Raw genomic sequence first — 23,943 nt, 5'->3', positions numbered from 1 at the left:
ACTGGCTGTTCTCACAACTATACTCATTATGTCCTTATGTGACATATCGGGAGTAGTGTCGGCCATCACGGAAAAAAAATTGGAGCTATTAATTTCTTCTATGATCTTTCCCTTTAATTCAGTTGCAATTAAACTAATCATTTCATTTTGAGACGATGGACTTGTGTATGTAACTCTATATGGACGAAGGGCTCTATCTTCAATCCAGGCTTTTAGTGTGGGATTGTGGCGAGAGATAAGATTCACTACTGCAACAAAGTTACCTTGATTAGCACTGTCCGATTCCCTAAACGCTAGCCCTTGGCTTCCTAAAGTCTTGCATGTATCAATAAGAATTTCAACAGTTTTTCTATTCTGTACCTCTATTTTTTGCTCTTCTATAAGAGCAAGTCTATTGGATTTATCAATAAGGTGATCTATATGACCTTTTTTCATAAGAAAGTGACAATATTCACTTAATGCAACTTTATGTGCTTGAGAGGTAAAGTGTGCCTGAAGCTTTCCAAGTTTTTCTTTCCCATAGCTTTTCATCTTGGACCAAGATCTTACCCCAACATTTATCCAAGCATCTTCAGTTTTTCCCTTCTTTCCAAATACCTTAGGGAAAAGCCGGCAGACAAAACAAAATGTGGCATCCTTCTGGGTACTGTATTCTAAATGTTCAAACTCTTTGTACCACTGGGGATTAAATCTATTTTTACCGTCACTTGGGAAACTAGCAAGTTTTGGTTGGTGTGGTCCTAACTGGATTAAATACGATTTTTGATTATCTGTAATTGTATGTGGACGTAATCCTGGGTCATGGCTTATCAATGCTGATGAATCTGATTTGTCAATTATAATACTTTGAGCTTTGATATCGAGTTTTCTTAAAAAAGCATTTCCCATTTTCAAAACATTTTTTGACATTTCCACCACAGAACTTGTTGCATTTACAATTTCAATCGCAGCGAATTTTTCATTTACTAATTCTTCTTTACAGTATTTTTTATAAATGTCATTACAATCTTTAAGATTATCTATTAAAACACCCAAATTCCCCATGAGCAAAGTCCAACTTGTTGTTTCACTGCTTACTTCAGAAGTATCCAAGTTAATAATATTCATGTCATCCTTTTCATCTCGGTCAGGAAACTGGTTTAAATGATCTGATTTAGAATTTAGTTCTGTAAGTTTCTCTGCTTGTTCCTGGACTACAACATAACCCAAGTTTTCCTCTTTTGCATCATTATCTTGAATTTTTGAACTTGCATCCTCTTCAAATTTTTTATCAGAAGATGTTGATTCTTCTTCTATGGATATACTACATGTTGAAGTCGATGTTTCAATTATTATCAAGTCTAACTTTGTATGTTCACTACTTTGTATTTCATCATCCACTTCGACATCATCACCAGCATGCTGAGGTACCATTTTTCGTTTTTTTGAAGCTAAGGAGGCTAGAAAAGGATTCTCTGGGGCTCCCACTGTTTGTATATGAACCTTTCTACCACCATGAACGGATCTTTCATGACTGGTTTTATAGTCGTTGTTAAATACTGCTTTGCATACGCAACATTGTAATCTATATCTTTTGCTTTTCATAGTTAGTGCTGGAAAACAAATGCAGATACTATAATTTACCGTAATTTTTAACTGATTTAATGTTTATAAAAGTTATCACTCTTAATAAGTGTGATAACTTTTATAAACATTAAATAAGACAAATGTTGAAATCAATTCATGGAAATAAATATTCACGTTTCAAAGTAGAAAGTATAAAAAAAAAAAGAATAACTGCTTTTAGTCAAACATACAGCATAAACTTTCAGCTGCCATTTTTGTTGTTGATAACAAAAAAAAAGTAGCGCGAAAAAAAAAACAACGTGGAAATCAAAAGGGCTCTTCTTTATGACTCCACAATTTATTTCGTCTTGTGGAAAACAGCCATAAATCGTTTAATAAACGTAAAGTTTATTTGTCCAAGTCAAAAAAGAATTAGATCTTTGATGGATTTTTGCAAACATTTTAATTTTATTTAACTAGAAAGTATTTTTTGATTTTATCACCTATTTCCCAACTGTCCCAACTCTCGGCAAGGAAATTCCCAACTTTTCTCTTTTTTAGATTCTGGGAGGGGGAGACTCCCCCCCCTACCCCCTCCAAGGCGACGCCCCTGACCACCACTAACCACTACTTGCACCGCAAGTTTCCGAATCATGTCATAATAAAAGCAAATCCATATACTGCTGTAAAACTCAGTAATCTGAAATCTTTTTGCATTTTATCAGATATCAAGTACATAACAAAAAAAAGATTTCTAAACGTAAAAAAAACAGAAACATGAATTTTTGTAAAAAGAGTTGCGGAACTGAGTTTTTTTGAAGCAAAAATAAAGTTCAATGAGGAAAAGTATTTAACCAATCTTTTGAAAAGAAATGGGGAAAGGGAAGGGGAAAGGGAAAGGGGGAGGGGAGTTTTCCATGAAACTCTTAATTTAATGTGGATTAAATATCATTACAGTTTGCAATCAATAAAAAGAAAACCTACAAAGCTCATGTCCACCATGTGGATAACAACTTTAAAAAGGTGGGACAAATCGAGCGGTTCGAAATCTATGATATGTCTATGTGTTCGAACACATGAACGTTTATCGGGAATTCATAAGAGGAGCTTAAACTGAAAAGTTCTGATCGCTAATTTAGCTCGTTTTCAACATAAAGAATAGAAATTGCAATCATTTTATAAGTATGTTTGGTATAATCCCTAGATGCTAATTGATTACGGTTCTAAAATCTTTGCCTATCAAGTGACTGAAGTTGCTGACGAATGTCTTGTGTTAGACCCTGCACTAGAACCAATTGACATTGCAGTCAATAATGAATAAATATATATGCTTATAATGATAATGATATATATGGTTATAATGATAATGATCTATTAAATAATAAAAAAATCACCAGAAAAATTAGTCTTTTGAAGAGAAAAAGATATGGATATTTTTGAAGGAATCGTTTCAAGATCAGACTACACTCGGCAGTATAGCTTTTTCAAATACATCATCACCCCGAAGTCAGTAACCGATATGCTATCGATGATACTACTATTTATAATTTTCAGAGTAACAAAATATAAATTTTGCAAATAGTTTAAATAGACAATATAAAATCTGCAAGCTGTGATCGGTTTTACTAAAACAGTTTGAAAACAACTGCGACGCTATAAATAACATGAAGCAACTTTTAGCTAATAGTGTAGGGCAGTGATTGGCAAACTGTAGCTCTTTGGCTGATCCAGTTCAGCTCTTTCAAGAATGTTGAGAGCACATCTTTATTAAATTTTAACTTTATTAAATGCTGGCATGATGAAAATTTTAAATAAAACTAAAAAGAAGTCGCACGTAGCTCACTTATTCCAGTTTATCGACCACTGCTATAGGTTTTAAAAACAAGATGCAGGAAAATTCAAGAAACAGTGATTCTCGCAGTTAAATCTGAGTTACTATTAATACTATTAATATTATCACTATTTTTCTTTTACTGTGAGGATTTTGTCCAAAGTCTAAAGCTAACATCAACATCCGATCACGTGATCAAGCCAAAGATTATTGTGTAAACATTTTAAAAATTAGTTTATTTGGGAAAAACATTAACAACACATTTTTTTTTAAAAAATTATTTTTTTAGCAAAAAATTGTTCACCGATTTTATTTTTATCCCTTCATTTAAAAATAAAATGTTTCTTTTTCTTTCTCTCGGTGATGGAAAAGCATCTCTAATTTTCCGCGGTTATTTTTCAAGAAGATCGGCAACGTCATCTTGTTTTTTAGACCAATCAGATTCGCAAGTTCTGTGCAATTTTTTGAATTCTTTGATCCAATGTCTAAATGCTCTATTGGTTTTATAAATTTACAGTACTTTAATGAAAATCCCAATTTGAAAATATATAGTTTACAGAGAATATTTCATTGTTCTTTTATCTTGCATATTTGACATATGCAAGAGATAGTCTACACCACAGACAGTCTTTCAACAACCAATAAATCAGAAGTTTTTTTCTTCATTACTGGCGTAAAAATTATTGAACCAAATGATGCAATACTTTCGGTGTTCTTAAAAATAACTCTCTTTTCAATTCCTAAATGTGTACGATTAAACGAAGGAAACAGGGTCCGTGAAGTTTTCCTTGTCAGCATGTCTTGATTAGCAACCTCACTTTTGAATATAGAGCCTCCTTCTTCAAATGACACTGGGTTCGGATAGGTTCTTTTTATCACGGAAACTTTTCGAATCCAAAATTTATGATCAGGAGGAGGCATTAGTAATGGTATTAAAAACATGAAGCATGAAGCAATTGTCGGTATGGCACCAGCAACATAAAAGGCCACGTGGTAAGAATGAGATCTGTCGTATATAAAACCTGTGTTGAGAAAATAATGGTTTAAAATAATCATGCGTTTCTTTTTTTTTTTTAAGTAAAGAATTTATTGATTCAAATATTTAAATTAACAATGAAAAAATATCTTTTTATTTTTTGTTCTATACTATAAGTATTATTATACTTTGTTTTTTGTTTTTTTTTATCATCCTTCTTTTTTAAGAGCCAATCAAACAAAAGGATTAAAAGCACAAAAACAAATAAAGCTGCGCTAAAAACCTCAGCATTGTTTTCCGAATCAAGCATGTAACAAAAAACCTAGGGAACTTACCAGCAAGGGGAGCGCCCAAAGTAAGAGGTATTGATTTAATTCCAAAAAGTGTTCCTACCCCAACTGCCATACGATCAAAACCTACAATGTCTCCTGTTAAAACCGCAACCTGACACACATAACATCCTTCAAAAAATCCGAATAAGCAACAATACACTAAGAGTCCTGGAAACGTTACCAAAAGCGGACATAACGTGTTAGCTACACCCATTCCAAGAAGGGCGATTTGATAAACGTAAAGTCTGTTAACACGTTTGCTATCAGCTATATTACCAAAAAATAGTCGACCAACTGTTGATGCTACGGACATAATGCCTATAAGCAGCGATGCCTTTTTTAATGGAATACCATATTCAAATGCCATCTGAGTCTAAAAAAGAATTACTTTTGCTGTCGTTTTAAATCTTACTTATTACGTAATCACTTCAAGAAAAATTTCGAAATATATTTGTCTTTTTATTTGAATGAAAATCAAATGTTATTTATCATTACATTACTGTTGTAACATGTAGCAAATCATTAGAATCTTAGAGATTGTAAAAGGAATTGAAGAATTAAAATAATTATCGCCTATGTTACACAAATATTACAAAGCATTACCAAATGTACGAAAGGAACGAAGTAAGCCAGCATAAATATGAACAAAGCAAACGTAAAAACAATGAAAGCTTTATTCTGAAAAACTGTCAAATCAAACAGCGGTCTTTTGTAGTTTCCACGTTGAGACGAAGGATAAAGTAAAGGACGGTATATAAAACTCACTCCAGATGCGCAGAGCAGTAAAACAGAAGTCAGCCGGTTGGATATTCTCCAACCATAAGTTTCGTTAATAGCGTTCAAAATGGGCCCCATCGCCATTGTACCAACTCCAGAGCCGCACGAGACAATGCCATTGACTAGCGATAAACGTTTTTTAAAATAGTGCGGTAAAATTAAAACGGAAGGAAAATAGCAAAGACTTGCTCCAATTCCAAATAAAAGTCCTTCCGTTAAATACATATGGTTTATGTTTGTAGAAAAAGATGCGGTTAATGTTGCTAAGGCTCCAATAAGCCCTCCGAGGACAGCCACTGGTCGACATCCAATTCTTTCACATAAAGATGTAGCAATTGGTCCAGAGAGAAACATAAGGCCATATGTTATTGAACCAACCCATGCTAAAAGATTAATAACACAAATAAGCAATTTTTAAAATGGGTAAAGTATGGTAACATAAAAATCCCAAAGTATGACATGTATGTTGTTATGACAGTATGACGACGTATGACGTAAATAAATTGTCGGTGCTTGTGCACCATCTGAAAAGGTGTGAAAGAAATTTAACCCTTGAAGATTCTTAAAATTCAGTTTTAGGAATGCAGGCTTATATATGAATGAAAACACCGGTATGTATACCAGTGCGTAAGTCGACTCGGTGTATAAGTGAATTAACCATCATTGTCTCTTAGTTTTGATTTTAATAAAAAATATTGATTCGGTATGTATATCAAATCAGGGTATAAGTCACTTTTTTTGCCCTTTCTGGGCGGGTTGAAATCTCAACTGTGTATAAACTTACCGTATACGCAACAGTACACAGGGCATTTTCAAGTTAATACAACGATTTAAGAAAGGTCTCTTCATTAAGATCCATGGTTTTATAAAATTAAAGATATATTTCTAACAAGTTTTTGAGATCTGGAAAATTCAAGTAGATAAAATAAAATAGGATCATAAATTTAAAATATTATATTGCAGTTTCTTGTTGAGGAAGTGGTATTGGTGTTTTTGTTAATGTTCTTCAGCTAAATTTTTTTTGAAGAACTCCACCCACTATTATTTTCTTCCCCTCCCGTTATTTATTTCTATTTATCGAACAAGTTTAATTCAATTTTCAGATTAAAAGCAGAAGGCTTTTTGTTTAGGAACCAAAAAAATGTAAGTTTGCCTCATTTTCAATGATGAGGTAAAAAAAGAGGTAAAAATCTGAATGCTTTATATGATCAAACGTTTTTACTAAATTCTCTTTAAAAATTGTAACACTCGAAGTTAATTTTGCCATTGCGGCACTAAAAATGTCATTGCGGCACTAAGAACTTCTCCAAAGAATTGCAAAATAAACTTTTTTTTTTCCGTTTTTAACAACAAATGCTGGAAATAGTAACAAATACTAATTGTCTTCACTTTTTACTATATTAACAGTTTATCATTCATTAAAGGTTTTGTTGCTGTTAAAGAGTTTTTCTGAAAACTTAAACGCTTTTTTAAAAAAAAACATTTTTTTAAAATATTAATTAACTGATAGGTTTTCCCCTTCACATTGACAGGGAAAACTCGAACTGAAGAAAAAACGTTAAATGCAAGTAAGTTTACCTGTTTCTGTTTTGGTCCCATGAAACTCCTCCAATAGCATTGCAAATAGCAGGCCAAAATTGTTCATTGAGCCTAAAACGATAAACTGAATTGAAAAAGCTGCAGCAACTATAACCCAACCGAATCCTCCGTCTGGTTGTAGAGGCTCTTTATCGTTAATATCCTCTGGTTGACGGCGATCTTCAGCTGAAGACGACATATTCTTATCTAAACGGATAGTTACATATTTTCTAGAACGCGTTTCCCATGCAGCATTTTCGTATAAGTCATTTTTTTATCATTTCGCATTTTCTTAAACGTCTCCAACTTGGTAAGCCTTCTTACAAAAAAAATGTTTTGTATGCGCATAAATTATATAGATGTCTCAATGAACCAGAATATGTAACAAGCGAGTAAAAACGAATTGAAAAGTGCAAACCCCAAACAGACCTTTTCGCAGCAATTCGTAAAGAAAACATTTAAATATTTTAATACATTATCTCTATTTTTAATATTTATTCTCCATTCTGATTTCTTTTCTATATCTATTGATCTGATATACCCACCCTCTTTTTATTAAAAAAAAGAAAACGCATAAAAATTTCCTTGCGATAAGATGCGAATAAAGAGGAGGTTTAAAAAAATCTTTTTTTTTCTACTAAAATGAAAACAATTTTAAAAACATTTTTAGAAATGGAATAAGAAAAGCCAAACACTGGAGATCATTTTCACGATCTGCATTGATTGAATTAGCAAGTTAAATGCGTAAACGAATTTTCTATAAATCTTTTCATAAATAATGAATTTTTTTCCTTTTATTAACTCCTAAAACTAATCAAATAATAATAAACATCGAACTTTGTACGAATACCATGAGTGAGATAAAGAGAGTTGCTTGCAACATTTTATTATTGTTATTATTTTTTTGATGTGAACTCTGATTTAAAAAAAAAAAAAAAAACCCTCTAAAAGTACTCATAAATTTACAATTGACAAAAATTTATGCATATATTTATAAATCTAAGTATATATATATTTATTTAGTGTGCTAGAAAAATACTGACAACACTTATAACAAACACTCAAAAAATTCAGATGAGTTGCGAGACATAAGCCTCACTCGCATGAATAAAAATAATCATTCAAATCAGGCACTAAAATGCTTGGATGCCTGGCCTTGATATTTGATTATAAGATTCCCCAAAATCGAACCTTTTGGGCTGGAGTAGGTGGAACACCCAAACGTTATGAGGTATGATCGTAATAAGTAATACATATAAATAACAAATCAACATTAATTACGAATGTGGTGCAGCTAGCTTGGTGTTTATTTTTGTCAGTATTTTCCTTATATATATATATATATATATATATATATATATATATATATATATATATATATATATATATATATATATATAGTAAATATTTATTTGAAAATAAGCTCAAGTATAATAACTTACTGTTCCATATATAATTAGAGATAAATAATTTAAATAGTTAATTGTTCTTTAAGAAATATCCAAATATTGACATAAGATTTATTGACGTCAAATTTTTGCCCAACTTTGAAATGGAAACGCAAGTTTAATTAGGAAAGATTTCTTTTAGTTCGCTAAATTATAATAAATTCTAGAGTTTGACGTTGACCCCACACTTTAGGTAAAAAGGCAAACTTTTAAAACTCTTTATATTGCTAACTTCCAAATTTTATGTTATTATATTTTGTCATTGAAGTGAAAGATTGAAAAGCTAGTTTAAAAACAAGTTTTAATGATAATATTAACCATGCCCAGTCGAAAGATGTTAAAAGATAATAAATAGCAGACTTGCCTCTTGCAGGAGTCAAAATTAGACGTATTACGGAGACTGTTTGGGTGTCTATGAGCACCGTCTACAGTGATAAAGGGCCAAATTTCAGTTGGAAAAGGTATTAAGAGAAAGTTGGGAAAGTAATAAGCTTAGGAAGTGAAGGCACGAATAAAAAACGGGATTTTTTTAATTTCTAAAATCTCTCAAAACGAATATCTTGAAAAATCCTAATGAATCCAAGCGAAAGCTATCCTGGGACATGAACGTTAGCCCAAGGACCATAAGAAGGGCTGTACATACTGATTTACAGCTTTAGTCATATATAAGGACCTCAAAACACCTTTCGATTGAAATCCAAAAGACATAAAAGAGCCAAAATAGTATTACGTTACCTGCAGCTTCATAGACCAACCATAAAAATTTTTTCTAATGGAAAAATATTTACTATTGATGCGGTTTTAAACTGTTGCAACGGTTGGTAGATTGCTAAGTCACTTTGTAATATTTGAAAGGAATCTTTAGAACCAAGCACCCAGGTCAAGTCATGGTTCTGGGAATTGCAGCATCTGATGCATTTTTAAGTGTTTCCCATTCATATTACATGTGCTATCTTAATTCTAACCCTTCCATAACCAAATATTGAATTCTTGCTTTGCCAAAGTCTGTTAATTATTATGCAAGCTGTTCACCTGCTTAACTGATTATACATAAAAGATAAAAAAACGTTTAGTAGAAGTATATCATATTATTATTGTAAGTTGGTCTACGTGAAAGGGTCTGGCATCTTCCCTCCCCCTCCCCTATAATTTTATGATTGATTGCGATAGAGAATTTTATTGCTGATTAAGAATTATATAAAAACATAGGTCTCAGAAAAGTTTTGTTGTTTGTTCATTTATCTATGTATGATGGCTCTTGGAAAACCAATTATAAACGCCAAAACCTTAACGCTTCGGATCGTGTAAATTAAAATCTATTAAGTACATTTTTTACATTATTTTATTTAATCCATTTTTATTATTCGATTAAAGTTCATATTTTCAATTTCTATTTTTTCTTTAATAGTAATAAAGATTTTGATTGAAAAAGTAGTCGTAAATTCTGTTATAAAACTAAAATTCACAAGAAGGAATCACATGTTTCACAGAATGTTTTATAACTCGTTTTATTGCTGCCTGATAACACTCTAAAGAAGATTGTAGTCTATAATAAACCAAAAAGAGCTTTTTTTTTTTTGTAGTAAAAACCAGGCTGGAAATTATTTGCTTTTGAGAACAAAATCAACCGTAAAGTTAGTTCACTCATGATGGCGAATATTAGAGATTTGTCGTATATTTTTAACTTTAGATTGCAGCACTTTCCATTGATTTTGAGACCTGTGTTTTTATACGATTCTTAATCAGCATAAAATTCTCTATTATAATCAATCATAAAAGTAGGGGGAGGAAGAAAGTTAAGTTGCGCCGTTGGTTTAAACTCAGGTTAGGTTTGAAGTTGTACAGCAAAAGAAACTTCTGTAGGTTGCGGAAAATTGTCAGTTATTGCTCCAGTATGTGATCTCAACAAAACGGGAGTGCGCTAGCCGGGAATCGAACCCGGGGCACAAGAATGGGAATCTTGTATGTTACCACTACACTACTAGCGCTTTATTATCCCTGAAGTACATTTATTATTATTATTTATAAAAATCATGTAATTCGTCAAACGATGGTTTTAACTGTGTATTTGATTGGCAGCTAAGTTTAAATTTTCTCCTCCCAAATATCCAATTTTATCTCTGAAGATAAATATTTTGTAAGTAAGGCTTAAATAAGCGTAAAGTTATATTAATACCGGATGGCAATCTGACTTAATCAAAGGATTTTATCTTGATCAGCCATAATCAAAATTTAGAAAAACTTTTACAGTTTGTAATAGTTTTAAGTTTATTTGACTTTGAAATATTTTCATAGTTTTCTTTTGTAACCAAAAAAAAGAAATTTTCATAGTTTTCTTTTGTAAAAAAATATTTTTTTATATATACAGTTTTCTTTTGTAAACTTCTGTGGTTTACAGAAAATGATTGCATCGTAATTGTACAACAGAGGTGAAAATATAAATTATGTAATTTATTGTAGATTATTATTATTGAAATAGAAAAAATTAACATGGTTAAAAATTAAAACTATCCTTACTTTAAATAATGTGTCAACCAATAGGTGAGGTAAGTTGTTCTCTGTTTGTAGGGCAAAATCCCCTCTGTAGGCTTTTTACCTCAATTTTATTTTTTTATTATCTTTGATGATGCTGGAGTCAAGGGGTTCTTGCTTCTGTTCTAGAGAAAAAACCAGAATGGAAATCTTAATAAGCTTCTTGATCAAATATCTTCCCGAGATTTTTCTGAGCATGGAGAACTCGACCTATTTCCAATAATTGAATGTTTAAGTGTATATCAAGCAATCGATGTTTAAGAGTATATCAAGCAATCGAAGCAAACAACGTTTAGTGACTTTAAGACTTGCGCTCTTTTAACAAAACCGATTTAACTTTGGGAATGTTTCATTAAGTATCCTAAATGAAATACTTAATGAAATATTCGTTTCACAGGATACTTAATCAAACATTTCAGTTAACCATAATAAACCATTCCAAAACGCATCAATGCTGATAATGATTTAGGAATTTACATGTAACAAACAGCAGAATGCATATATCGTGAATTTTGGCTGATATTTCCTTAAAAAAGCATGAAAGCATATTTCAGAATATATTTCATTACATCAACATAATAATCGCGTTGTTACCTTTATTATTTTTATTTTGTTGGTCATCGCGGTCTTACTTCTTTTTCTTGCTGATGCGACCTTGAGTCCATCCGAGCCTTTTTCTTGAATAATCAGAGCGATAGAAACTTTTGGCTGATCAACACCGAGAAATTGAACTTTATCAAATCTTTTTTATCTTTAAGCTGATGATAAAAATTTTATTGGTAAGTTTGTTTTGGCTAATGCTGTGTTAGCTGTGAATTACTTTTGTGAGAACTTATTTAAATTGAACTCAGCTGAGGATCCAGTTATCAACCGACATTTTAATTGAGAAAAGAGTTAATTGCTTTTTCTTGAAGAAATTTGTCGTATAGTTCTGGTAATTTTTTTGGGTAATCGTTTTTAATTTGAGTAATCGTTTAATACTTTTGCTTTTAGCTGACAAGTTTAACAGACAACTTGTGCTAAATTTACAGGGCATTGTTTTTAGAGGAAGCGTTCTTTTTTTTTATTGCACTCAACCTTTTAAATCCTTGATAAGATGTTCTGACGATGATGTTCCACACCAACACACAGTTTTTATGTTGTTTAGTTCATAGTTTTTACTTGTTTTTATTGTCTTTTGTTAGTTACTAAGCAGTTTATCATTCAAAATGATGTTTCAAGGGCTGTAATCCCAGTAAAAAGACAAATGACTTTGAAATGTGAAGTCCATTAACAAAAACTAATAAATTTACTTTCAATAGTACCGTTTGCTTTATTTTAGTTAAAATATTTTGTATACTTAATATTTACTATGTATATTAAAATACTGTTGTGTTTCTTTAGGGTCAATTTTTATTTAATAGTAAAAATTCCTTTTTTAAAAGGGTGCATTTTTTTCGTTCTTTTTAAAAGGGTGTATCTCTTTCGTTCTTTTTAAAAGGCTATATTTTTCTCGTTCTTTTTGGTTACCATTTTTAATCTGAATGTATTTTATTTAAGGTAGCCTAATTTTAAAGTTCTTATGGGTATTTTTCTTGTTCTCACAAGTTTCATACTGTTTGAATCTAAGTTACCTATTAGGCTCTATTTTGAATCTTAATCAACCAATCAAATAAGTGACTTTGGCATAATCTTTTGACCACTTTGGTCTGATATTTTGTTAGTTTTCAGTATTATTTATGATTAGTTTTCAGACTTACTAATGTAATAGTAAGTAATATAATTTTAGTAAATGTGCATAGATTGTGTCCTCTCCATTTCTAAACAATTGGGGGCGTGGGAAATTATTATTGGTCTCCCAGAGACGCTTATGAATTCACTGTTTTTACAAACTTGCTCTTATTGTATTAACTATTTACAACATTCACTCTTTTTTTATATATAATTCACAACCGCTACATATTAATTATCACTTTAAAATAGGTCGTAATTACAATGCGTAATTTCCCATAACCCACCCGAAGACTAAATAAAGCTATTATTATAAATACACCTGCTAATTGCTTTCTTGCAGCTTGGAAGACGTCATTCACGAGAGTAGAGAGGAGTAATCTGATAAAAAAGACTTTCCAGGGAGGACAAAAATTCCCCAAAATACGATGAGGGAATGAGAGGGTCAAGATATTCTGAGTAGATTAAAAGAACCACTTTTATTATCATTTTTCCTGTAACTTTTTTGTTGTGATTCGGTCAAAGCGAAAGGGGGCCATTATTTCCTTTAAAATCTAGATAGGAGAGGAAAATATATTTAATGGGAAGGAGAGGGGGTAAATGTAGGTACACTTAAACAATTAGAAGAGGGAGTCTGACATGTGTTAGTAAGTCTTAGAGGACAAACGTTTTAATGTATGAAGGGAAAATCAAGATGTATTTTGTTAAAATAGTCAGCAGATAACTTTTATTTTAAAGCAAAAAGGACATTAATTTTTTTTGATTGTTTTTTTTAGTAATTTTATTTGAGTTTTTAACCACCATTTACTCCTCAGATAAATGTTTTACTTATTTTTCTTGTATATTTTATTACTACGTTTAAGTAATAAATTTGCAGAGAATTATCGATGCAAATAGGAAGGGGAGGAGAGGAAGAAGAAGAAGAAAGGGAGGAGGAGATACACAAGTTGAACAATGGGATGCTGATGTATATCATCATCGAACGTATTTAGATATACTGATAAGGCTTTCCCAATGAGTCTATCGACGGGTATATGCGATGCTAACTTCATTATATATTTAAACAAAGAAAACCATATATTGCAAAAAAGTAAAGCTATATCACGGCTGATCACCCCTCCCCCTTCTTTGTTTTGCTCTAAATGCTTCTTTTTTTTTAACCATGTACCTCTCTAAGTGTTCTTGTGTCTTATGTGTTTTTGCTGTGTTATAGCTGTATATATGTGTTAAAGCCCTATAGCTGTATATATGTGTTAAAGCCCTATAGCTTTATATATGTGTTATAGCTCCAGTGGCGTACCAACATGTTTTGGGGCCTAGGGCGGCACTTGGTAAATGGGGCCTATATATATATATATATATATATATATATATATATATATATATATATATATATATATATATATATATATATATATATATATATATATACTACATTAATGAATGTATGTATAACACATTATCTTTCTCCACTTTCTTGAAAACGTTTGTAATAAACAAAAATTAGCAAATACCATCTATATCATTATCTATCAGTTTATATGTTTATATAAATATATCCATTAACGCCATTTTATCATTTATAGAAATTCATTTATGTACACAAATGATTAAAACATTAGTTTTGATTATTTATTTTAAATGATAATACAATGATGTACAATGTACAGTAAAAAAAACAGATTTACAGCAAAGAGTTACCTCTAGAAACACATTAAAATGCTTTCTTGCGAGCCTTGACTTCTGCAAATCGTTTGATTAACTCATCAAAATTCACATACTTTGCAATTTCGTTTTCTACTGATATTATGGCCAAGCTCGTCAAACGAGACTGGCTCATTGTAGAGCGGAGATAGTTTTTAATTAATTTCAATTTTGAAAAACTCCTCTCACAAGAAGCCACGGACACACATATAGTTAGAAACAGTTTAAGAGCTTCAGTCACGTTTGGCAACGATTCACGAAAGTCCATTTCGATGATAAACTGAAGCATTTTCAAGGATGTCCATGCAGCTGCAATGTCTAATTTGATGCCAGAAGCCTTCAGATGCCTTCTTAGCCTCTTTATTTCAGGCAGCATTTCTTCCTCCTCTACATCATTGAAAGTTTCTGAAAACTGATGGGCATAGGTTACAATTTCTTCATCAGTTGCCTTCAAAAGATTACCTGTGTGTACAACAGCAAACTTTTCATACACAGTGTTCATCGAGGTCAAACGTTTTTCTAATTCTACATGAAAGTGGTCAATGCACTCGAACATAGCACGCTTCAATTCTTCCTGTGGAGTTAAACCTGCATCTTTAGCAGTTTCTCCTGGCATCATCTTTTTCACTCGCTTGCGTTTTCTGCTTTCAATATCAATGCCCATTTCAGCACAAGTCTGGGTCGCATATTCTACAGCATTATGGACCAGAATTTCTCGACTCTCTACTAAAAAGGTCTTCAAGCTTTTCAGCTTCACAACACACATTTCCAAGCTAATACCTTCGATTTGAAGATATTTTTGGGCATGATTCACCTCGAGTAGAATGTGGTACCACAAATACAAGAAGCAAAGGAAATTGAAATTACAAATGTTTGTCATCAACACCTCCGCTGCTCCTCTCGTATCTAGGTTTTCAGAAGCATCACAAAGCTTTTCCACAGCCTTAACCAACTTTTCGAAATGTTTGAAGATTGGTTTCACGGCATCATGATGAGCACTCCACCTGGTATCATTAAGTCTCTTCACTGTCACTCCAACGGTTTCTTTTAGGACCTCCCATCTATGTGTTGAACATGAAAAAAACGTGTACACACTTTCCAAAGTTCCAAAAAATGTGACACAAACAGAAACACTACCAAAAGCATGTACGCCACATAAATTAAGCGAATGGTTAGCACAAGGCACAAATATTGCTTTTGGATTAAATTCTTTAATTCTGGTTTGTACTCCTGTATGAATGCCAGACATTGTCGTGGCATTATCGTATCCTTGGCTTCGACAAAGCTTTAAATCCAAGCCGTCCTTTTCAAGAGATTGAACAATTTCCTGTGTTATGGAGTCTGCCTTTTTCCCACTTAGAGGAATAAAACCTAGAAATGATTCTTTCACTTCCACGTTCCTGTTGTCAATTTTCACATACCTTATGACCTGACTCATTTGTTCAGTGTGGGATATATCTGGCGTGCTGTCAAACAATATGCCATAGAATTTAGCTTTCTTGATTTCACAAATTAATTCTTGTTTTACAGCATCGCCTAAAAGAGATATAAACTCATTTTGCACTGCAGGCGATAAATAAGAAACTGGAATCAATCCTGATTCCAATGATTGCTGAAGCCGTATGCTGTGCTCCTTTAAAACAGGGTCATAGTTTGAAAGGAGGCTAACAAATTCCAAGAAATTACCACGGTTTTCAGAAGCAAAGTCTTCCCTGTGGCCTCGAAAAGGCAAATTCTGCTTTGCCAAAAAAAGTGTTATATCTAAGAGACGATGCAAAATGTCTCTCCATTTCTTCTTCTCTCTTTCCATTACGTCTTGGTGAGCAGCGTCGATGGTTTTGTTTTGGAGAAGCCTTGCTTCAAGTGTTTTCCATTTTTCTAAATTGTTAATATGCAATTCAGAGTTTTCGTGATCTGATACTTTAGGATTCAATTTCCACCAACTATTGAATCCTGTGATGAAACTTGATTTGGTCGTTGGATTATCGTTCTTATTAAACAACTTGCAACAAAAGCAAAACAGTGATTTTTTTTCATGAGAATAGACCATCCATTTCCTCAAAATCTGTTCTCCACTTGGAAGCTTCTTGTAAAACCAGCTTTTTGTCAGCTGCCTAGTTTGACCCTTTGAATTTTCTCCTGGTTTTTGAACTGGATCAAATGGCCCCTCCAAGTTCTGGTAAATTTCACTGCCTTGTCTTATAACATCGATTCTGAGATAATCTGGCATTGGAGTGGGCCAGTTTCCAACATCATAATTTAATGTTAAATCTTCTGATTCAGAACGTATCGAATTGGTTATGTCTTCTTCTTCTTGCCTTTTGTATTGTTCTTCTTCTCCTTTTTCTTGTTCTTCATTGCTTGTTTGTTCATTCCGTTGGCCATAGCTTGTACTTGGGCCTTCTAAAGATTCAGGGCCCTCCTCTGGCCCTGCTTCATTGTTTGCCTGGGATAGTGCTCTTTTAGTAAATTTAAGTATTGAACCCGACAACCGTTGTAGTTCTTGTTCTTTGGCTTTTTCTTTTTTCTTCTTTTCCCATCCACTGGGATAGTTTCGTTTCATGTTATCAACAGGTCTCTTGACTCTGAAAATAGTTGTTCTACTTTAAGACAATAAAGTATTTAGAAAATAAAACAAACCTTCGCGTTACGGGGTTTGAAAACGAACCAAACCTAATAAATAAACACTGTAAGATAAAACTGTCAAGTTTTGAATTACATTTTTCGGCTATTTTCTTTGAAAAATTTCAGTATAAGTAACAGCATAACTAATGATGTTTTCACTTCGCTTGTTAGTAGATATCTATTTAAAGTGAAATGTGCGCACATGAAAATGTAAAATTTCTGGTTTTAAAATTCCATTGTTCTATCGTTGTAGGTTTTCAATGGCCTATTGTTCTATTTACGCATCAGAGCTTCGCATGTCTCCACGAATAAAGTTAGGTAATTCTTAAGGTGTGTTTAATAACGTTTTTCATTGGAATTGTTTTTTGTCATTATTCGTGGTTTTATTTTAGAGACAGGTTGGCAGAGATTGGCTGTCTCAACGGGAGTTGTTTATTCTAGAATTTTCTTAAGGGAATTGTTTGATTGCCTTTTATTGCTAATGCTTTCACGAGTATTTTCAGAGCAGCTGTTCAAAGGGGAATTCAGATGTTCTCATTGTATATTAATGTGCCTCTAATTTAGTTAGTTGTTTGTTTTCTGTTTTGACGTATATTATATTTAATATATTATTTATTATATATATTATATTTATTATATTTACAACTATTGTTGTGTTTATTATATTAATTATATTAATTATATTAATTATATTTGTTATATTAATTATATTTATTAAATTTATTATGATAATTATATTTATTATATTTATTATATTTATTATATTTATTATATTTATTATATCTATTATATTTATTATAATTATTATATTTGTTTTAATTATTGTATTTATTATATTTATTAATGTTCACAAATAAGCTAGATATTAATTTGATTTATGAACCATAAGAATAATATGGAGGATTTAAAAAAAACGATTTTAATTTTAATGTTTTCGGAATCTGGGGCCCCCAAGATGAATGTTATCATGGTTTCGGGCTTAAATTTGTCCATTCCACCTATGGAAATAGCTCCTTCCATATGGGAAATTCGCAAGGACGAGCAAACAATATCAAAACTAAATGTTTTCGTACTACTCATAAAAATTGTTTACCAAAATAGGCTAGGCCTACTCATTTTTAAGGTCAAAATTAGTTATTAAAAACCAAGTAATTAAATTGACAATACGGATAGTGTTTAAGGACAGGCCCCTTATGTGGCTTCAACATAAAACGATGTGTGATATAAAATTATAACCTGATAACTAAAATCTTCTCACGCAGCCTTGTTAGGCCTATATGCAGGAATAAAATTATAACTTACCATGTAACTTGGTGATGACGAACTGAAGACGTGATTTGCTCTCGAATTATTGAGGTACTGAATGATAGAGTATATTAATCACATTAACGAAACAACATAAACGAATCTATTTATTAGCACTCGCGGGTGTGGGGGAGGGAGCTTCGCGGAGGGCCTCCGAAACAGTCACGGTGGTTGTTATTGGCCAAGATGTCATTTCAATTTCTTACATCTTGGTTTGTTTGCTGTGGATGTTTATTATCTTGGCAAGCAAATACGATCATGTTTCAGGTGCATTTTTGTTGTAAACAATTATGATTACAGAACAAAAATGTTGACTATTACAAAATCCGGCTGAAGTAAAAAAAATATAAATTGTATTAACATTTGGGGGCCTACTCCCAGACGGGGCCTGGGGCGGACCGCCCCCCCCGCCCCACCCTCGGTACGCCACTGTATAGCTCTATGTGTTGTTTATAGCCTTAAATTAGAATTTATTTTGATAATTAAAAAAAAATGGATATCGAAAGAAATAATCCTATCGGTAAGTCAGAGATATACAGATATACAGTGCGTTATGACATCTTTTATTCGCATAGCATTAAATTAAACATAGAAAAAACATATTTAGAAATAAAAAATGCAAAGTCATGTTTAAGAATTTATACACAAAATTACAATAAATTTTAAAAAGCAATTAAATTTTTGTATCAGTTTAAACATTTTTAAATAACTTTATTGACTACGCGCTAGTAGTGTAGTGGTAACATACAAGATTCCCATTCTTGTGCCCCGGGTTCGATTCCCGGCTAGCGCACCATTTTGCACCTCATCTGCGAAATCATGTTTTTCCAGTTTTTATTTCAATTTATCGAAAAGTTTTTTTAAGTTTTTGTTTATGAAAATGATTTTTTTAGTTTTTGGTTTAATTTACGGAAAAGTTTCAATTGTATTAATTCATTTTTAAAAGTTTTCCTTTTTTTTTACACTCTTCATGTTTATAAATTGCAAAACAGCTTACATAAGTAAAAAAAAAAAAAATTCACCCTCAATGATATAAACTTAAAAACCTGATACAGCTGTGTAATACGAAAGAAAAATGCTTACTTAATCAACTTCGAATTCGAGGTGAAACAATTTTCTTAGTAAGATTTTAATTTCAGAAACAGAAATCCTCAACTGAACGAAAGCCTTGAAAAAATGGAAAAACCTTTTTTTTTTGTATTTGCTTAACTGTTTTGGTCTGTCTGGCAATCAGATGCTTATGGTTACATACTATCTAGATTTATACAATAATATAACATGAATGATACTAAAGTTTCTTTCTGTTCTGCTCTTCATCAAAAGTATGCATCAGAACATTTAGAAAATGAGTATGAGGATGTTAAAATATCTTTTTCAAGAGGTAATATAGCTAAGAAATATTTTGCTTAAAACGTAATAAATTATTTAAATAGTTATTATATATATATATATATATATATATATATATATATATATATATATATATATATATATATATATATATATATATATATCTTTTTACTATTTACTTTATTCTTAACAAAGTTGTACATATATGTATATAAGTATATATGTATGTAGTTTATACATATATGCATGTATGTAGCATGCATAAAAAAAATCTCCAGAAAATTAAATTTTAAGTAATAAAGTAACTATTCATTTAGCATGAAGTTTCAAATACACTTTGTTTATTGCATAATGTTTAATGAATAAGCATGTCTGGACCTTATTTTAAAGCTTTACAGACATTTATAGGAACCCAACGCATTTTATCTGTAAAAATAGAAAGATCAATGTTATTCAATAAACTTTTTATTCATCTAATAAGACATTTCATAGCTGGGGATGATGTTTGAATTTTGAGGCTCCTGGATTTTGATCACAAAAATACCTTACTATGTATGTATGTATGTATGTATGTATGTATGTATGTATGTATGTATGTATGTATGTATGTATGTATGTATGTATGTATGTATGTATGTATGTATGTATATATGTATGTATGTGTGTGTGTATGTATGTATGCATGTATGCATGTATAAATCTGTGTAGTATAAAATTGCTAATGCTGTTTTTGCCTGTCAAAATGCAGCGCTGTGCAAAAGAAAGAAGCACATCTAAAATATTTACAAAACAAGTAATTTTTGACAATTTTGTAAGTGTATTTTGGGTGATTTTCTTAGTGTAAGATAAACCTAACCCCAATTAACTAAGTCCCGAAGACATGACATGGTCTTTTAAAACTTGTATATTTTCACTGAGCTACCATCACTTTCACCAGAAATTCACCCCCAAACCAATATACTACTACCAGCATGTTTCAATAAGTACTTCATCGTTTCAAAATGATGTCACCTGTTTCTGAATAATTGAAATTTGGATTTGTTGCTCCGCAGTGCCTTTTTTCAGTGATTATTTTGTCAATTTTGGTGTTTTTTTTTTGCATAATTTAGTAATTTTTTTTTATTCCCTTTATGCAAAAGTGGTTTTCTTACTGAAACACAGCCTTGGTGTCCAGATTTTATCAAAGATTTTCTGGCTGTTAAAGAATGTACCTGTTGGTACTTGATGCCATTTCTAAGTCTTGAGCTTGTTTTGTGCTAAATTTGTTATGAGGGTGCAATATGTTTATTTTATAGTATTATTATAATTGTGCTTCAGTGAAAAAAATTCTCCAAGATTGTAAATGTGACTTTGAAAGTTGTTTTAGGTGTTGCTTTCTTTTGCACATTACTTTATACAAAAAGGTATTTTGTAATATGACATTGATATTCAAAGAAAGGATCTTCCTATTACTTTCCTAGACTTAGTAGGGTTCAGTCCATTATATTGGAGCCTGGGGTAAGAGAATTATTAAAATGTAAAAAGACTTCTAAATTGTCAAATGTTTTAGCACTATAAAAAAAAATTAATTTTAAATTATATATGGATATACATTAGCATAAATTTTTATATTGTAGAGGAATCTTGGTTTGTTGGGTTTAAATTACCCTCAATTAGTATTTTTGCAATTATTTTTTTTTAATTGAGTTTTTTTAAGTTTATTCTTCATGCTGGAGATACTTAGTGTCAAAATAAAAATTTTATTTAGACAATGAATGTAATGAATTATATTTAAGTATATATTGATAAATGTTTAGTTTTGACAATTTATTGTAAATATTCTAAAAGTAATTGGACTTTTTTTTATATTGCTATTTTATTTCAGTGTCAAGATTCCAAGATCACAGCTCAAGAACTGTCTTAGCCTTGGATGGATGTTGCATCAATTGTTCAGGTGAAGAAAATGCAATCAGACAAGTTTGCCCTCTCCTTCAAGAGTTAGATCTGTCACATAATTGTCTCTTTGATTGGAATCATGTAAGAGTTGCACATGTTGTTCAGTTATATATATATATATATATATATATATATATATATATATATATATATATATATATATATATATATATATATATATATATATATATTCAGTTATGGCCTTAAAATCCTTATATTTTAGTCCAATCCTTATATTTTAGTCCAATAATTGTTTATCAAAATTTTTTTTTTTTTTTCATTATTAGTTGTTAATAATATTATTTATTACTTATTAATAAATATATTTTATCAATAAAATATTGTTTTTAAAGTTACTTTCTAAAGATCAACATTTTTGTTAGACATTGTTTTTTCCATATTTTAATTTTAGGTCATTCAAATTATCATGCAACTGGAGAGATTATCATTTTTAAATCTTTCCCACAATCCTCTTCATTCTTCTCATCCATTAAATGATCTACAGATCAAGCATAATGCTCTCCAAAATATTGCCCTAAACAATACTAAAGTAGGCTTTGATGCAGTGTTTAATATACTTGCAATATGTCCCAAGTAAGCTGAGTTTTGTTTTTACGCTCAAATGACTTTGAAGTTTTTATTTTTATTGATATTAATCTCAATTATGTTTTACATTCTTTGTCTACTTCAACATTTATTTATTTGCTCAGTTATTTTAAAGAAGTTCAGAGTCATAATGCAATAAATTCGGAAATTTTAATCACTTAACTGTTCAGCTTTTACTGTAACATTCAAACATTTTTTTTGACTAGAAATTGATTTTTTCTTTTGAAACCTTTTTAGTTTAGAACAACTTCACCTCAGTTTAAATGAGTATGAATCTGTTCCAAATATTGACCAGCAATATGAAAACATTAAGTCTTTACATTTTGCAAGTAATAATATCAGATCATGGCTTGATGTACAACATATTGGTAGACTTTTCCCAGCTCTAAAAGTCCTTGTTTTATGTGAAAATCAAATTGAGGCTATTTGCAGCGTTGGAGATGAATTTCCGTTTCTAGAGCAATTAAACCTGGCAAATACTAAAATAAACGATTGGAATTCGCTGGAAAATTTAAGAACGTTTTCTAAGTTAAATGACGTTCGCCTCAATAATATCCCGCTGCTGAGTGATCTTAAGAGTGAAAAAGAACGCATCTTTTTACTTATGGCTGCGTTGCCTCGTGTGAATAAAATAAACGGTGCCAAGCTCAATGAATTAGAGCGTGAGGATGCAGAAAGATATTTTATTAGGCATTGTAAAAGCAAGGCAGTAAAGCCTTTACGGTACCACGAGTTAGTAAATGTGTACGGTGAACTTTTGGATCTTGTAGACGTGAAATTGGGGCAAACGGTCATTGTCTCTCTCCTAATTACTGGAAATGTTGAGCGGAGTGTTGCTATGCAATTTGATACATTAACGCTAACAAGCGACATTTACAAGACTATCTCCAAGATGTATAATTTAAAATCAAATCAATTTCGCTTATTGTTTAAAGAAAAAGAATTCAGTCGTACAACCATCATGTCTCCGAGAGATGCTAAGTATTTGTATTTATTTTATCCGAACGATGGCGATGAAATTGAACTACAAAGGTTAGACATTGATTAACACAAGTAAGGATTTTAATCCGATTATCCACCTCATCCTCCTCGCAAAATTTCAGCCTGGTTTTAAAAGAAGACTAACAATTATGCACATATTTTAATGTAAAATATTTTTTATATGATTAATTAACATTTCTATACATGTTCATGCATGTTTAAAAGTATGTATTTAGCGTTAATCATACTTTTCGTTAAGTTTTAGCTTGTTTTTTTTTTTTAACAACTTTTGAATTACTGTTAACTTAACATTGTTTAGGATTCTCTCAGGGAAGAATGCGTTGACGTATAGTTGCATACTATACGTCATACTCGCTAGAAACGCATAATCATGTCTAAAAATCACGAGTAGTCGAAACGCAGAGGCCTCGCTATAAATGTTTTGAATGAATTCGTGAACGATATAGCATTTCAATTAGTTTATTGACGAAGATTAATGAAATTTAAAGATGATATAACCATAATAACCAGGGCTTTGGAGTCGAAGTCGTGAAGTCGGAGTCGGAGCTCATTTTGCCTAGAGTCAGAAAACTTGTACCGACTCCGACTCCAGCTTAAAAAAAATCTCTCAAATTTTCATAACTTTATGGATTTTATAGATGTTACTCATTAAAATGTTTTATGTTCTGTCAGTCTAAAGCACAAGTG

The 23,943-nt window shown here is 31.3% G+C and overlaps 4 protein-coding genes and 2 non-coding genes across 7 annotated transcripts in view; 2 read left to right on the top strand and 4 right to left on the bottom strand.

Annotated features, from left to right (window-relative positions):
• The window catches only part of LOC149881643 (zinc finger MYM-type protein 1-like), a 3,458-nt gene extending 1,614 nt beyond the window's left edge, over positions 1-1,844 (bottom strand). The window contains exons 1-2 of the mRNA XM_090066798.1: positions 1,797-1,844; positions 1-1,592 (exon numbers count right to left, since the gene is read on the bottom strand). The exon at positions 1-1,592 is cut by the window's left edge and continues 1,614 nt beyond it. Coding sequence (XP_089922924.1) covers positions 1-1,592; positions 1,797-1,818 — 1,614 coding nt within the window. The 5' untranslated portion in view covers positions 1,819-1,844. The remainder of the gene's footprint in view (positions 1,593-1,796) is intronic.
• A 1,858-nt stretch (positions 1,845-3,702) lies between these two features.
• On the bottom strand, positions 3,703-7,383 carry LOC145191310 (monocarboxylate transporter 10-like). Its single transcript, XM_090066799.1, has 4 exons — positions 7,040-7,383; positions 5,288-5,844; positions 4,688-5,057; positions 3,703-4,398 (listed from the first exon to the last, which is right to left on the bottom strand). The coding sequence occupies exons 1-4, from the start codon at positions 7,236-7,238 to the stop codon at positions 3,989-3,991; spliced, it is 1,536 nt and encodes a 511-aa protein (XP_089922925.1). The 5' UTR covers positions 7,239-7,383; the 3' UTR covers positions 3,703-3,988.
• Positions 7,384-10,404: 3,021 nt separating this feature from the next.
• Positions 10,405-10,475, bottom strand: Trnag-ccc (transfer RNA glycine (anticodon CCC)). Its single transcript has one exon. It is a non-coding gene; the product is annotated as a tRNA-Gly (tRNA).
• Positions 10,476-14,347: 3,872 nt separating this feature from the next.
• Positions 14,348-17,459, bottom strand: LOC149881641 (zinc finger MYM-type protein 1-like). Its single transcript, XM_090067622.1, has 2 exons — positions 17,153-17,459; positions 14,348-17,018 (listed from the first exon to the last, which is right to left on the bottom strand). Exons 1-2 carry the CDS (start codon positions 17,260-17,262, stop codon positions 14,444-14,446), a joined length of 2,685 nt encoding a protein of 894 aa, XP_089923748.1. The 5' UTR covers positions 17,263-17,459; the 3' UTR covers positions 14,348-14,443.
• A 1,626-nt stretch (positions 17,460-19,085) lies between these two features.
• Positions 19,086-19,156, top strand: Trnag-ccc (transfer RNA glycine (anticodon CCC)). Its single transcript has one exon. It is a non-coding gene; the product is annotated as a tRNA-Gly (tRNA).
• Positions 19,124-23,499, top strand: LOC145191660 (tubulin-specific chaperone cofactor E-like protein). Of its 2 annotated transcripts, none has more exons than XM_090067475.1 (4): positions 19,124-19,744; positions 21,578-21,729; positions 22,061-22,242; positions 22,492-23,499. In XM_090067475.1, the coding sequence occupies exons 1-4, from the start codon at positions 19,642-19,644 to the stop codon at positions 23,300-23,302; spliced, it is 1,248 nt and encodes a 415-aa protein (XP_089923601.1). In that variant the 5' UTR covers positions 19,124-19,641; the 3' UTR covers positions 23,303-23,499. The 2 variants fall into 2 exon arrangements, with proteins under 2 accessions (XP_089923601.1, XP_089923602.1); XM_090067476.1 differs by having other exon boundaries at positions 19,354-19,467.
• The last annotated feature ends 444 nt before the right edge of the window (positions 23,500-23,943 follow it).

Source organism: Hydra viridissima, unplaced genomic scaffold, assembly GCF_058129835.1.
Source record: "Hydra viridissima isolate aposymbiotic clone 2 unplaced genomic scaffold, HvirCarnegie_v1 scaffold_11, whole genome shotgun sequence".
Lineage (NCBI taxonomy): Eukaryota > Metazoa > Cnidaria > Hydrozoa > Anthoathecata > Hydridae > Hydra > Hydra viridissima.
This window is presented reverse-complemented; position numbering and strand designations above follow the sequence as displayed.